Source organism: Salmo salar, chromosome ssa15 (assembly GCF_905237065.1).
Source record: "Salmo salar chromosome ssa15, Ssal_v3.1, whole genome shotgun sequence".
Classification (NCBI taxonomy): Eukaryota; Metazoa; Chordata; class Actinopteri; order Salmoniformes; family Salmonidae; genus Salmo; species Salmo salar.
The window spans coordinates 76,319,486-76,334,493 of NC_059456.1; the positions used below are offsets into that span (position 1 = coordinate 76,319,486).

Below are 15,008 nucleotides of genomic sequence, written 5' to 3' on the forward strand. Positions count from 1 at the left end.
TAATTATGAATGCTTATCCAGAGATATTTAGGCCTCAAGTTGACAGTATTTTCTGTTTGTTCTGTCTTTACAGGAGCAAGCTCTCCCGATACAGACATGTCACGCCCTGATCTGTTTCACCTGTTACTGTGATTGTCTCCAGGTGTCGCTTATTTTCCCCAGTGTATTTATTCCTGTGTTTCCTGTCTCTCTGTGCCAGTTCGTCTTGTATATTTAGTCAAGTCAACCAGCTTGTTTTTCCGCGTACTCCTTTTCTATTCTCTTTTTATAGTCTTCCTGGTTTTGACCCCTGGCTGACTCTGGACTACTTTCCTGCCTGCCTGATCATCCTGCCTAACCTGACCTTGATTCTGCCTGCCCTGACCTTGATTCTGCCTGCCCTGACCTTGATTCTGCCTGCCCTGACCTTGATTCTGCCTGCCCTGACCTTGATTCTGCCTGCCCTGACCTTGATTCTGCCTGCCCTGACCTTGATTCTGCCTGCCCTTCGGTACCTATTGGATTCTGAGCTGGTTTTGACCTTTTTGCCTGTCCATGACCATTCTCTTGCCTACCCCTTTGGATAAATAAACATTGTAAGACTCCTGCCATCTGCCTCTTGTGTCTGCATCTGGGTCCCGCCTTGTGCCTTGATACAGACATTCAGATACAGACATCTTTCCCAAGCTTCTCCTTTTCAGTGCAAGAGCAGCAGATCTCTGACACAAACACTCAAAAATGAGCCCCAAACAGAAAATGCTTGTTTGTGAGAAGGGAAATGTTTAACAAATAGTTCTTAAATAGGGAGTTTTTGAAATCAAATGTTCTTGTATTTCTTCTTTCTAAAATGTCTGATAAGACAAAATAAAGTTTGGACTGTTTTTACTTCATTCTTTACTGTCTTGAGTGTGTTTAAACTGTGCGAGTCAATCTGACCCATACCACAATGGACGTAAAATAGTTTTCAGCGAAGCACAAGGGTTAAGATAAAATGTAAGTTTCGCATTATTTAGGTAAGGTAACTTCCTTCTTGGGAAATCGCATTTGGGAGTTTTTGCATCTCGGTTCTGATATATTTTTTAAATGATTATATGTATTTTTGTATGAAAAAAATATTCATAATTAATTTGGGGGGCCAAATAATATTGCTGGTGGGCAGGATTTGTCCTGCGGGCGGCCAGAACCCTGATTTGCAAGATGTATTGTGAGGCTGCAGGTATGCTAGTGGTTAGAGCGTTGGGCCAATAACTGAAAGGTTGCTAGATCGAATCCCCAAGGTGAACATCTGTCGTTCTTCCCCTGAAAAAGGCAGTTAACCCAATGTTCCTAGGCCGTCATTGTAAATAAGAATGTGTTCTTAACTGACTTGCCTTGTTAAATAAATAAAAAATATTATTTTCATGCAGATGAGAGTGTCAGTGGATATTGCATGATAATTGATCATTGTCTATTTACAAATGGGTTGTAGTGGTTCTCATTGCAATCACTACCCTGTTGCCTGGTATTTTACATATGTCCTCTCTTCTTCTGCAGAGCCATTGAAACTCTCTTGGACCCCCTGGTGTTACATGCCTGTTATCGCATAAACATGGACACTGCTCCACCAACAACTATGCCCAAATACTAAAACAGTCATTCCAGCTGGATCAACTGGTTATCAACTGGAGGGATGTGATAACCTCAGGGCTAGAGAAGTGCAGTTTGAATGTCAGGGTTGAAGGGGAAAAATATGGTGGAGTGAGCCAGCAACCAGAGGGTTGCTGGGTCGTTCCATGAAATTAGTGACTTTTGTGTTCCTTTAATATTTTAAGTAGAAATTGTGCGTCAATATTGAATTTTAAAAGCCTGTTATATAAAATCAAGTTCCCTTTAATCAGATTTCTAATATGAATGAAGACTTGCTAAAGTGCCAAAATTCTGCATTTTGACATGTTGCTCTGTGCACCCTCTGTAACTTCTAGGAATATTTTAACCCACTTAACCCCAACATTTCTCCAAGTTGTTTGAATATGGTGAAACAATTCCTTTTGAAATATATGTTTTACCAAGTTTTACCAAATTGTTCCCTTAATAGTGGTAAGTGGTATATTTGTTTTTTGAGCATTTTTTTGGTACCCATTGCCTGATTTATGAAGGTCAACACCCATTTGTCTCTTTTAGTTTGTGAGTTCTTTGCCACATGTAAAAGGGATTTAACATGCGTGTTACCTCATTTTTATACCCCACAATTAGTTTGTTTTTATTCATAATAATCTTTAGGGGTGCCAATAATTTTGACACCTATCTTTTTGAGATTAATTTTTTTTACTTAATGGGATCCGCCCCTTTCCCCCCCCCCAATTTAACTGCCTGTACCTCAGGCCCTGAAGCAAGGATATGCATATTCTTGGTACCATTTGAAAGGAAACACTTTGAAGTTAATGGAAATGTGAAAGGAATGTTGTAGAATATAACACAATAGATCTGGTAAAAGATAATACAAAGAAAAAACCAACCATTCTTTTCTATTTTTTTGTACCATCATCTTTGAAATGCAAGAGAAAGGCCATAATGTATTATTCCAGCCCAGGTGCAATTTAGAATTTGGCCACTAGATGCCATCAGTGTATGTGAAAAGTCGTAGACTGATCCAATGAACCATTGCATTTCTGTTCAAAATGTTGTATCAAGACTGCCCAAATGTGCCTAATTTGTTTATTCATAACTTTTCATGTTCAAAATTGTGCACTCTTCTCAAACAATAGCATGGTATTCTTTCACTGTAATAGCTACTGTAAATTGGGTAGTGCAGTTGGATTAACAAGAATTTAAGCTTTCTGCCCATATCAGATATGTCTATGTCCTGGGATTTTTTCTTGTTACTTAAAACCTCATGCTAATCGCATTAGCCTACGTTAGCTCAACCGTCCTTTGGAAGGCACACCGATCCCAAAGAAGTTTTAATCTCTTTCTCTGAGCAATAATTGTATTAGTATAAATATAATTTAAAACATTTTTTGCACACAATATAGCTCAGTACTTTTGCCTCATCTTTATCAAGGTTTCCAATATTTTTGGACCCGACTGTATGTTATGAATATGAGTGGGCTGATGGCAGGCATTACAATACAGCTTTATTGTTCATCAAAATGGAAATCTGTATTTTTTGTGTATATTGTACGATTCCCAAAACACCACGGTCTCAGGGCATTTCATATTATTAGGTACATAAATCCAAGACACTCCATTTAGTATAATATGTTACATTTTATATGGTATTTATTCATTTGGGGATGTCCATCATCCATTTTGTATGATTTATTCCGAATAACAATTCGTATGATTTGTTACAAATAAGAATTTGTATGATTTGTTACGAATTGCAATTTGTTCAATATGTTACAAAATTGTAATTCATACAATACATTACGAATTTCAAAAATGTACAATATGCTACAAATTCCAATTAGTTGTGGCTAAAGTTAGCTAGGTGGCTAGGTGGCTAATGCTAAAGTTTGCTAGCTCTAGGGGTTAAGGTTAGGAGTTAGCTAAAAGGGTACTCTTAAGGAGGTTTTAATGCCGGGACGGTTGTTGCTCAATATGCGATAATGTGACTAGAAAATGTTGTATCCAACAGCCAACTTTCTGGGACATAGACATGTCTTAATTGGGCAGAAAGCTTAAATTGTTGTTAATCTAACTGCAGTGTCCATTTTACAGTAGCTATTACAGAAATAAAATACCAGGCTATTGTTCACAACAACAAAACACTTTTATCATGGCAACTGGTTTGATACATTCATCTCTGAAGGTAAATAAGTAATCTTGCTCTGATTTGTCATCCTGAGGGTCCCAGAGATAAAATACATTTTTATATTCAAATGTAGGAACTGGGTTCTACAGTTTAACCGCACTCCTGTCTCTGGCTCCACACCCACACCCACCCCGCCCGGCCATCTAGACGTGTTTTTTTCTGTAGGGATGGTAATGATACATCATGTATGACATTCCTGGGAGTGTGTAAACGTTTATTTTTTATTACCATAGCATTTTTGTATGTTCTCTATAGTTATGTACTTGGAAATGTATAAATTGACCAATTCGGCAAATTGCTGCTGGGTTTTTCACGCTCAACAGTTTCCCGTGTGTATCAAGAGTGGTCCACCACCCAAACTGCATTGGAGTCAACATTGGAGTCAACATGGGCCAGCATCCCTGTGGAATGCTTTTGACACCTTGTCGAGTCCATGCCCTGATGTATTGAGGCTGTTCTGAGGGCAGAAGAATGGGGGGGTGCAACTCAATACTAGCAAGGTGTTCTTAATTCTCGGATGCTTTCTCTGGTGAGATTGATACGTCTTGCTGTCGGCGCGCTTCTCAGTCAAGTGATCAATATTTAGAGACCTCCACAAAGTTTGACTTTTGTTGCCTTTAGAGGAGCTCATGTCTAAATTCAGGAACTTAACTCTCCCGTAATTCACACTCTGGGTACGGGAACAATGACAAGTGAATCTGATGAGCTTTGTGTTCACATTGCCCCAAAAAAGGGAACCGGACCGTGGAATTCAAGCGAACCGAACTCGGACCACCTCTAGAGATGGTCTCACTTCGGTTCGCTTCGGGGGCTCTTTTGAATGGTCTGAGTTCCTTTGGAGTGGTCACACAGCACAAAAAATTAAGCGAACTGCGTTGAATTCACACAAATTGGCTGAAAGGGACAAAGTATCAATCTCACCAGAGAAAGCATCCGAGAATTAAGAACACCTTGCTAGTATTGAGTTGCACCCCCCCATTCTTCTGCCCTCAGAACAGCCTCAATACATCAGGGCATGGACTCGACAAGGTGTCAAAAGCATTCCACAGGGATGCTGGCCCATGTTGACTCCAATGTTGACTCCAATGCAATTTGGGTGGTGGACCACTCTTGATACACACGGGAAACTGTTGAGCGTGAAAAACCCAGCAGCGTTGCAGTTCTTGACACAAACCGGTGCGCCTGGCACCTACTACCATACCCTGTTCAGAGTCACTTAAATCTTTTGTCTTGCACATTCACCCGCTGAATGGCACACATACACAATCCATGTCTCAATTGTCTCAAGGCTTAAAAATCCTTCTTTAACCTGTCTCCTCCCCTTCATCTACACTGATTGAAGTGGATTTAGCAAGTGACATCAATGACGGCTCATAGCTTTCACCTGGTTAGACCACGTAATGGAAAGAGCAGGTGTTCTTAATGTTTTGTATACTCACTAAAAAATCTTTTACATGCCAGGATGGAAAGCATTTGAGCTATGAGTGACAACAAGCTAAACAGGTTTCCACAAATGTACAAATGCTTTGTTATTGTCTCTGTACTTTCATGCGTGCATGTTTCAATCCACAGGGACTTTACTGGTAATGCTTCCTCTGTTAGGTTACCGATCAGTTTACAGTAAACTCTTATCAGACCACAATAGAGGAACTCCTTATCAGGCCATTACAAGGATTTATTTCTCTTTGACTTGACTTATGGGTAGCAACTCAAAAAGGAATGCGGAAGTATCCAAGAATTACAGAAGGGGAAATTTTATTTAAGTACGTACACACGGAGTCAGTCATTCATTGTTGCTGTGGTGAAGGACAAATCTGTTCAGGTGAGATTTTTTATAGTTCATCTGAAAGTAAAGCTTTCTATCATCAAGTAAGATGTCATTCTAATCTACAATTTCAGATTAACTGTCTCATTGAAAGGTGGGAATTATGTGTAGGCTATTGTGTGTGTGTGTGTGTGTGTGTGTGTGTGTCTGTGTGTGTGTGTGTGTGTGTGTGTGTGTGTGTGTGTGTGTGTGTGCGTGCGGTTAATGCACAGTATCAAAACGAGGAAAGCTTTTAATTCTAGATCATTGTTTTTCTTGTTAGTCTAGGAGATTTAATGGCTACTGAATCGAACTCTGGTCAAGGCATCAGGGAATATGCAGATTTTGCAACAGATACGTCTGGAGCCAGCTGCTCTGAGAACAGCCTGGAGTTCATCTGTGAGTTACGCCCAGGTAAGGGCCTCCAGGCTGGGGAGAGGCAAGAGAAAGACCTGGTAGTGGTGAGGCTACCAGCACAATGCAGTGTACATCAGCTACGTCTTCGTATCTGCATGCAAACTCAAGAGCTGAACTGCCATCCCGATCCATTAAGCCTGTTGGACCCTGAAAAGTTCATACTGCTTTACCCCAAGGGAGAGGACTGGTATGAGATCTTTGACGACTGCCAGGTTCTCCGGACTCTGGATGTACCATGGTCACGTGACTCCCGGGGACGACAGGTAGCTCGCATAGTGGTGTCGCCTCAGCCAGATGACACAGAGGAGAGGCAGAGCCACCACCGTACCCTGGTCAACCTGATTGGCCATGACCTGGATACAGTAGCAGCAAATAGGCTCGGTGAGCTCAGCTTCACACGCAGGAAGCTGGCTTCTCCCCGCCAGGAAGAGCTAAGAAGGCGGGATGCCAGGGCCTATGCAACAGAGCCATGGACCACCTCAGCCCCCGTCCCAAAAATCCAGGAGGAACAGTTCAGCCGAAAGATATCAGTCACCATGCATCACAATGACGTGTGCTTCAGTGTAAAGGTGGATATTAATATAACACCTGAAGGTCTCATAAAAGTCTTCCGAAAAATCATGGTAGACCATTCTCTGGAATGTGAGTCTGGTGACATGGTTCTCAAGGTCTGTGGCAGGGAGGAGTTCCTCTCTGGAGACTTCCCTTTCTCTGACTCCCTGTGGGTACGGCAGTGTCTGAAGTCCATGCAGGCGCTCCATCTGTCTGTGGTCCCCATGGCGCAGCTTGATGAGGACACTGTGAGGGCCGAAGACTGGCCCCTTGTGGACAGCTTCACTGGGCTTTCCAGCTCCCACGAGGAGCTGGCCCTGGAGGGAAAGGATGTGGACGACATCCTCATGATTTCACTCTGGGACTGTAACCGAAAGTTCAGAGTGAAGCTCCTGGGCTTCGACATACCCCAACCCCCTGGCAAGCCTCCTCAGTTCATCCACGTGGAGGCCTCTATCCTCTACGGGAGCAAGGTGGTAACCTCTGTTTGTTCCACACCCAAGGCCTTTGCTGATGAAGTTCTGTGGAACGAGTGGTTGGAGTTTGATATCCTCCTCAGGAATCTTCCCCGTGGAGCTAAGCTGGGCCTGACCATCAATGCTTGCACCCATGATAGTGCCGCAACAAAGGAATTAAAGTCCCCATCCTCTGGTCTTAAAGCTCCAGACCACCAGAGAGGGAAGGGAAAGCTGCTGTACTTTGTGAATCTCCTTCTGATAGACCACAGGTCCGTCCTTAGCCAAGGGCCACACACCCTTCACATGTGGGCCTATCCCGAGATGGAGGAAGAGGCTTTTACCTATAAGGCGGATAAGCTCTCCTCTGCCACCAACCCAGACGTGGCAGAATCCATGGCTATCACCTTCCTCCTGGACCGCTACAGTTTCCCTGTGGTTCTCCCTCACAGCACAACCTCCCCTGGATCCTGCTCCTCTCCTGGTCAGTCTTTCCCCTCATCCTCACCCGACTCCAGCTTATCTGATAAAAGCCTGTCTCCCATCGCGAGCGACCCGTTTGCCAGATCCTCCTCGTCCCCAGTGACCACAGACAGGGCCCGTCTGAGGAGGTTCAGGGAGGAGAGTGTCCAGTATGCCTCCAACCTCCCCCAGTTCCTGCGCAGCGTAGACTGGCTAAAACCCAGCTCTGTGCAGGATGTCCACTGGCTGCTGAGTCACTGGGAACCCCCAGACCTGGATGTCTCCGTGGCCCTGGAGCTGCTCAGTGTGGACTTTGCTGATGAGAGGGTCAGGAAGCTGGCTGTCCAGAGACTGGAGAGCTTGTCTAATGATGAGATGCTGAAGTATCTGCTGCAGCTGGTGCAGGTACGTTGAATAGGGGACGAATATGGAATAGATGGAATCATATGATTGATTTGTCCTTCTGTACATTGAAAAAAACAAGTTGAAATAAGTCTTTAATTATAGGATATCTATGGTTAACATGTTATTTTACAGCCTGGTTATTACCTGGTATTTCTTAGAACTGGACAATTGTATTATCTCTGTTAAGTCTACATCCATTGTATTCGGTGCATGTAACATAACATTTTATTTGATAGAATACAAGAGAGTAACGATTGTTACCAAGAAGTCACTCATTCATGTTGCTCAGCAAACATTGACATAGCACAAAGGGCAGCTTTTCACTGTGCACACTGGGATGTTTGCGACCAGTATTGTGTTATTATTTCTCTCTTTTTCATAGACTCTCAAAGTGGAGCCTTACCATGACAGCTTCCTGGCTAGATTCCTCATCCAAAGAGCTCTCAGAGTATGTGACCTGTGTGTGAACTTCTATGTTTTAGTTTCCAAGGAAATTATTGACTGTGATTTATTGGGGTCACGGGAGTGAACCTGTACCCTGCTATGCTTGTAATGCATAAATAACATACATTAGCTATAGTAAGATATACTTCAATTAACTTTCCTCTGGCGTACAGAGCAAGAGAATTGGCCACTTCTTCTTCTGGTACCTGCGCAGTGAGGTAGCGGGCTGCCCGTTCTTCCGCCAGCGTATGGCTGTGGTGCTAGAGGCCTACCTGCTGGGCTGTGGCCAGGCCATGCTGAGCAGTTTCATCAGTCAGGTGCAGGCTGTGGAGGCACTACATGAGGTGGCCAGTGTGGTCAAGAGACTCTACCCTGACAAGACGGACCTCCCATCCACAGGTGGGGTTCTGGCCTGGCTCCACTGGGATGTAGAACATAGAACATGTCATAGAATATAAATAGAACAAATTTCATTGGGTCAGAGTGGTCTAAATATATTGCTGTGAACGTTGGAATGGTCATACAGATGCCTTTGGAGTGTTATAAAATCAAATTTGATCGAATCATATAAAGCTGGTAACAGATTGTTTGTTCCCCAGCTGCCCAGAGGCTTCAGGAGCTCCTGAGGACATGTAATCTCCCATCAGACTTCCAAGTGCCCTTTGACCCACGCATCAGAGCAGGCAGACTCCTGGTAAAGTTAATTCAGTGTCTGTATGGCAGGAAGGGACATTTTAGCCAGAATGTGTTGTTGCTCTCAGGGTCACAAAAACAACTTACTGTGATTCTAACCCCCCCATGTATTTTACACTCTAACTTCAATGAGTCCTGAGGTGAAATTGAACTTGATTTATCTTAACAGTCATTCTGATTCCCATGTAAAATATCCTTTTGAAGTACTTTTTCTCTCATGGCTAACTACCAGGAAGTTTGAAAAGACAGGCTGAGTGGGCATGGAGCTTATATTCATGAGCTTGCATTGACTGACAGCTCTTTGAAACGCCTATATCAACAAACTTGGATATAGTGTAGTGAGCAATGTTGCAATAAAATGATCTCAATCAAATTTGGTTATTAACAAAGCAAGTCAAACAACGTTGAAATTGCATCAATTGTGTAAAAAAATGTATATCTCCAATTTGACATGTCTCTTGTGATGCGGTTCACAGCAACAGTGATGGATATGTTGACATGACAACTGCGTTAAGTTTTGAACGATCCTTCCCTCCTATTTTGTTCCATGCTGGCTGAAGACCTTAGCTAGCCAGTAACTAGCAAACACCAGACACAGATGAAAAGGGAAACATAAGTATCTTTGCCATAGATGAAGTATAAACGTTTAATTATACTTGCTGACACCCTACAGCCAAATGTCGGCACCAGTAGAGTAGCTAACTAGCTATGTAAACCACGCCCCTCTGCAAACACACCTCCACATGTTGGCCTTCTCCGATGTTGGCCTTCTCTGATGTTGGCCTTCTCTGATGTTGGCCTTCTCCAATGTTGGCCTTCTCCGATGTTGGCCTTCTCCAATGTTGTCCTTCTCCAATGTTGGTTCATGAAAAACATGATTTTGACTGTTCATGACCTTTAATAATTCCTGTTGTTGGTTGTCATTTCATATTATAATATGTTAACAGTCGCTTCCCTCTGGCCAATCCCATTCCCAATCCTCCAATCCCCACAACTCTAGCTGGACAGGTGCAAGGTTATGGCCTCCAAGAAGAAGCCTCTGTGGCTTGAGTTTTCCTCCATGGACTCTCCATGCCCCTCTGGTCCCCCTGTAGGCATCATCTTCAAACAAGGGGATGACCTCCGACAGGACATGCTGGTGATTCAGGTGAGTAAAGACTAGCTAAATGATCGGTGGAAAATACGATATTTAAAAAGTGATTATATGACTTAAAACGTATCTTATTTCCTTGTCAGGTAATGTTTGACTTATATTTGATTGATCATTTGTATGATGTTTCCAGACACTGGTGGTGATGGATTCTATATGGCAGGAGAAATCACTGGATCTGAATCTTGTGCCCTATGGCTGCATCTCTACAGGATACAATATAGGTCATTAACAATAGTTCGATATTCAGTCTCTAATTGAAAATGCACTGTGTCACAATCATTGATAACCACTTACTTATCTGTTTTCAGGCATGATAGAGATTGTGAGAGATGCCGTCACCATCGCTGCCCTGCAGAGGATCCAAGGAGGCACAACAGGAGCCTTCAAGAACGATGCCCTGTTTGAGTGGCTCAAGGGCAAGTGTCCACTCCAAGAGATTGTAAATAACACAGAAATATCACAATTTCTTCCCTCATTTCAATATGGATCAATAGCTATACCTCCTATCTCCACAAATCCCTTTTCAATCTTAGACATGATACAGTAGTTTATGAGAGACTGTACAGAAGTAATTTCGCTTTTCCCCAGTGACATTGTGACATTTTATGCTCATGCTTTTACAATTCCCTGACCTTTGCCCACCTAATCTCAGCACTATCAGGCTATGGAGAGGTTTGTTAACTCTTGTGCTGGATACTGCGTAGCCACGTATGTGATGGGGATAGGGGACCGCCACAATGACAACATCATGATTACAGACCAAGGTAAGAATGAGAATAGTATTATACCTTTCACTAACAGAAAAGAAGAATGGAAGACACAGTTGAAACCATGAAAAGGAATACAAAGGAGGCCGAGATGCAAAAATAAACGTAATTTAATAGATGCTCGAAAGAATAACAAAAGGTGCTAGTGCGAACCACAAAACAATTCTAAACAGAAAACAGCACATATTTCGGTATCACGAATTGCTAGGAGTGGTGGTAGGAGTCAGGCGCAGAGAGCAAAGGTAAGGAAAAAATGAATACATTTTTTCCCGGTACAGAAAACGGTCAACGCCAACACAACAGGCACGTGAACAAAATGACCAACCCAGAAACAACGGGCACACAGTCCGGAAAGATAAATTACGGCGAATAGCCAGCACATCCAAAAAAGCACACTGACAGAAAATAATCCCGCACAAACCTGGGCGGGCTAAGCAGGTTTAAATAAACACAAATCAAGACAATAAGGAACAGGTGCAACCAATAAGACATTACAAACAGAAAAGGAAAAAGGGATCAGCGGCGGCTAGTAGGCCGGCGACGACGACCGCCGAGCACCGCCCGAGCAGGCAGGGGAGCCACCTTCGGTGGGATTCGTGACATTCGGCTTATATGGCTTCATCAGTCCGTAGCAGTGCTTGTAGACCACTGATGAAGGCATAGAAGCCTAAACATATTTATTCTCCCACGCAACGGTAACCTTCCATTGTAGCCTGAGTGCAGACCCATCACACATATTGTCACGTCCTGACCAGTATAAGGGGTTATTTGTTATTGCAGTTTGGTCAGGACGTGGCAGGGGGTGTTTGTTTTATGTGGTTCGGGGTTTGTTGGGCTATGTTATTATGTAAGAGGGGTGTTTGTTTAGAGTGTTCCGGGGTTTTTGGTCTATGTTCTAGGTTAGTGTTTTTCTATGTTAGTTCTAGTCTTTCTATTTCTATGTTTAGTTAATGGGGTTGACCTTCAATTGGAAGCAGCTGCTCCTCGTTGCTTCTAATTGAAGGTGTTATTTAAATTGGGTGTTTTTTTTCTATGGGATTTGTGGGTAGTTGTTTCCTGTTTTGTGTCTGTGCACCTGACAGGACTGTTTAGTGTCGTTCGTTGTTTTGTATACGTGATTTGTTTGTTTTTTTCCTTCTTTTGATTTAATAAAGAAGATGAGTATACATGTTCCCGCTGCACCTTGGTCTAATCCTTACGACGCCCGTTACACATATGGATTGGAAAAAATAGATGCATCCATTGGTTCAATATTCTCCAGTGTTTTTATTTAGTTTTAGTAGTCCTAGAGTCTAGTCCGGTACTGGCAACCTAATTGAATCCAATGAATTGCACTATGCAGGTTTTCATTTTGACAAATAACTTCCATTAACAAGAATCCTTAACATCCATTTGAAAAATGTACCAATATAAATAATTATAATGGTTCAAAATATGTACATTTGTTGTTGATTTGTCATCAACCATATGTGTGTTCTGTGACGAATTAGTGCACCAATTAGATGTACTAACTGCAGTTAATTTTGCCAAGCTGCTCAAACATTCACAGTGGGCCTTAAGGGAACATGGTTGAGTAACACAGCACCAGAAATACATCTTTGGTGACCTTTTCACTCATGTCAGGTTCACCTTTTCTGCATTATCTGTTTTTTGTTTGACAAAATCTAATTTGTGCCCAGTGTTCAAAGACCAAAATAAAGATGAGCATTTGTATGTATTCTGAGCAGATTGAAGCAGGTACATTTAGTTGTCAGTGGCAACTGTTTTTTATATAAAGTTTTACATGCAGTACCTGCAAGGTCGTCAGTCTTAATGAAACAGCCTGTCCCTTTTCATATCCTGTCCCTTGTGCTTCTACATCTGCATTGGTTGCTCTTTGGGGTTTTAGGCAGGTATCTGTAAAGACCTTTGTGATAACTACTGATATAAAAAGCGCTTTATAAAATACATTTTGTTGATTGATTCAATGTCCTCTTGATATGGTGAGTGGAGAGTTAAAAATGTAAAGCATGTTTTTCTGCTCCAAAGGGAATCTGTTTCACATTGACTTTGGCCACATCCTGGGGAACACCAAACGGTTCCTGGGGGTTAGCAGGGAGAGGGTCCCCTTTGTCCTCACTCCTGACTTCCTCTACGTCATGGGCAGGATCAAAGGTCAACCCAGTCTCTACTTCCAGAAGTTCAGGGTAAGCTGCCTATCTGAAGGTCCTCACTTTCTTTTAAATGTGAAGACTAAATAACTGTTGGAGTTATTTATTATTTTGTCTATCCTTGTCTTCTGAGTTTGTGTATGTTTGTGTAAGTGTGTGGTTGTGTCAAACGAGTGGTTATCCCCACTTGCAGGACATATGTACCCAGGCCTACCTGTCCCTGCGCTCCCACTCTCGCCTGCTGGTGACCCTCTTCTCCCTCATGCTCTTGACGGGGATCCCTGAGCTCAGCGCTGCAGAGGACATGCGCTACCTCCGGGACGCACTGCAGGACGACAAGGGGGAGGACAACGCACGGGACCACTTCCACCAGCAGATAGCAAAGTGCGAGGAACTGGGCTGGACGGTGCAGGCCAACTGGTGGATCCACATGTTGGCTGGCATTAAGTAGAACCAACTTCCAGAACCCCATTTATGCCTGAGATTCATATGATTTTATCATTTGTTTTTAAACCCAACAGAATCAGGTGTTACACAACAGACTGGCATTGACAGGATATAGTACTCAAGTGTCAGGCCAAATTCAAATCCTGCATGAGGGAGGGTTGCTGTTGTCCACCTGTGCGATATGCTCCAGCTGACTAGAATAAATTGTGTTGATTAGAATAAATTGGTATGATAGCATGCGGACAATGTATTACTTCCTTAATGATGTCTACTAAACCCAAATCATATGAACTGTATGTCCTTCATCCTTTAATAATGCTTGGGTTAATTATCTCAATTATAATTGGCTAAGGGTATATAGACGGGTAATATAGACTGTAATTAATGTTGCACAAAGCCACATTCTTATTCATCACTGAATGCATCAAGAAAACAACAAAGGATGAATACAGGAATAAGACGTTCGGTCCATATACATGAATGTAGACTTACGCAAGCCATATTACGCAACAGACATTAAAGATGCGCTATGCAGACATCGCTCTGCCATTTCCTGGTTGCTAAAATTCGAATAGTTCACCTAATCTCAGTTTATGTGACAAAACAAGCGAGTATAGTGTAGAGAATCATTGTACCATCTAACCCACTGTGAAATACCCTTTCCCAACCAAAAATATTGTATTTTTGTTCAAAACCGATAGTAAAAGCCACAAAACCGAAACTTAAGAACGGGAAACATAAAATAGCACACATAGAACTGATCTACAGCTTCTTAGACTTGCTTGTATTTATATTGAGAATGACAGATCTATAACACACATTTCTATGTGATTTTGGTTGGGTTGCCAAAAAAGTTATGTTTTGAGTCTTAAAGTAAGAATTGTCTTAGCAACATGCGCAGTGAGCTCTAGAAGTATTGGGATAGTGACACCTTTTTGTTGTTTTGGCAATGTACTCCAGCACATTGGATTTGAAATGATACAATGACTATGAGGTTAAAGTGCAGACTGTCAGCTTTAATATATCAGGGGAACTGTTTAGAAATTACAGACATTTTTGTACATGGTCCCCCCATTTTAGGGGACCAAATTATTGGAAAAGAATTCACTTATGTGTATTAAAGTAGTCTAAAGTTTAGTATTGGGTCCTGTATTCCCAGCATGCAATGATTACATCAAGCTTGTGACTCTAAAACGTTGTTGGGTGCATTTGCTGTTTGTTTTGGTTGTATTTCAGATTATTTTATGCCCAGTAGAAATGAATGGTAAATAATGTATTGTGTAATTTTGGAGACACTTTTATTGTAAATAAGAATAGAATATGTTTTTGAACACTTCTACATTAATGTGGATGCTACCATGATTACGGATAGTCCTGAATCAATTGTGAATAATGATGAGGGAGAAAATTATAGACACACAGTTATCATAGCCCCCAAAAATGCCTACCTCCCATGTTATTGTAATGGTGAGAGGGGTATGATATGT

At 42.2% G+C, this 15,008-nt stretch overlaps 1 protein-coding gene across 2 annotated transcripts; it reads left to right on the plus strand.

Annotated features, from left to right (window-relative positions):
* Nucleotides 1–5,290: 5,290 nt before the first annotated feature.
* On the plus strand, nt 5,291–14,715 carry si:rp71-17i16.5 (phosphatidylinositol 4,5-bisphosphate 3-kinase catalytic subunit gamma isoform). 2 transcript variants are annotated; one of them, XM_014145947.2, is made up of 11 exons: nt 5,291–5,594; nt 5,860–7,867; nt 8,250–8,315; nt 8,485–8,710; nt 8,911–9,005; nt 10,005–10,151; nt 10,288–10,378; nt 10,466–10,596; nt 10,810–10,921; nt 12,953–13,110; nt 13,268–14,715. In XM_014145947.2, the coding sequence occupies exons 2-11, from the start codon at nt 5,873–5,875 to the stop codon at nt 13,523–13,525; spliced, it is 3,279 nt and encodes a 1,092-aa protein (XP_014001422.1). In that variant the 5' UTR covers nt 5,291–5,594; nt 5,860–5,872; the 3' UTR covers nt 13,526–14,715. The 2 variants fall into 2 exon arrangements, with proteins under 2 accessions (XP_014001422.1, XP_045552040.1); XM_045696084.1 differs by having other exon boundaries at nt 5,348–5,594; nt 5,865–7,867.
* Nucleotides 14,716–15,008: the final 293 nt, after the last annotated feature.

Coding starts and splice junctions, on each gene's coding strand:
- si:rp71-17i16.5 (XM_045696084.1), top strand. CDS start 5,492: ATGCGGAAGTATCCAAGAATTACAGAAGGGGAAATTTTATTTAAGTAC. Junction 10,597..10,809: donor AGTGTCCACTCCAAGAGATT/GTAAATAACACA, acceptor ACCTAATCTCAG/CACTATCAGGCTATGGAGAG. Junction 10,922..12,952: donor CATCATGATTACAGACCAAG/GTAAGAATGAGA, acceptor TCTGCTCCAAAG/GGAATCTGTTTCACATTGAC.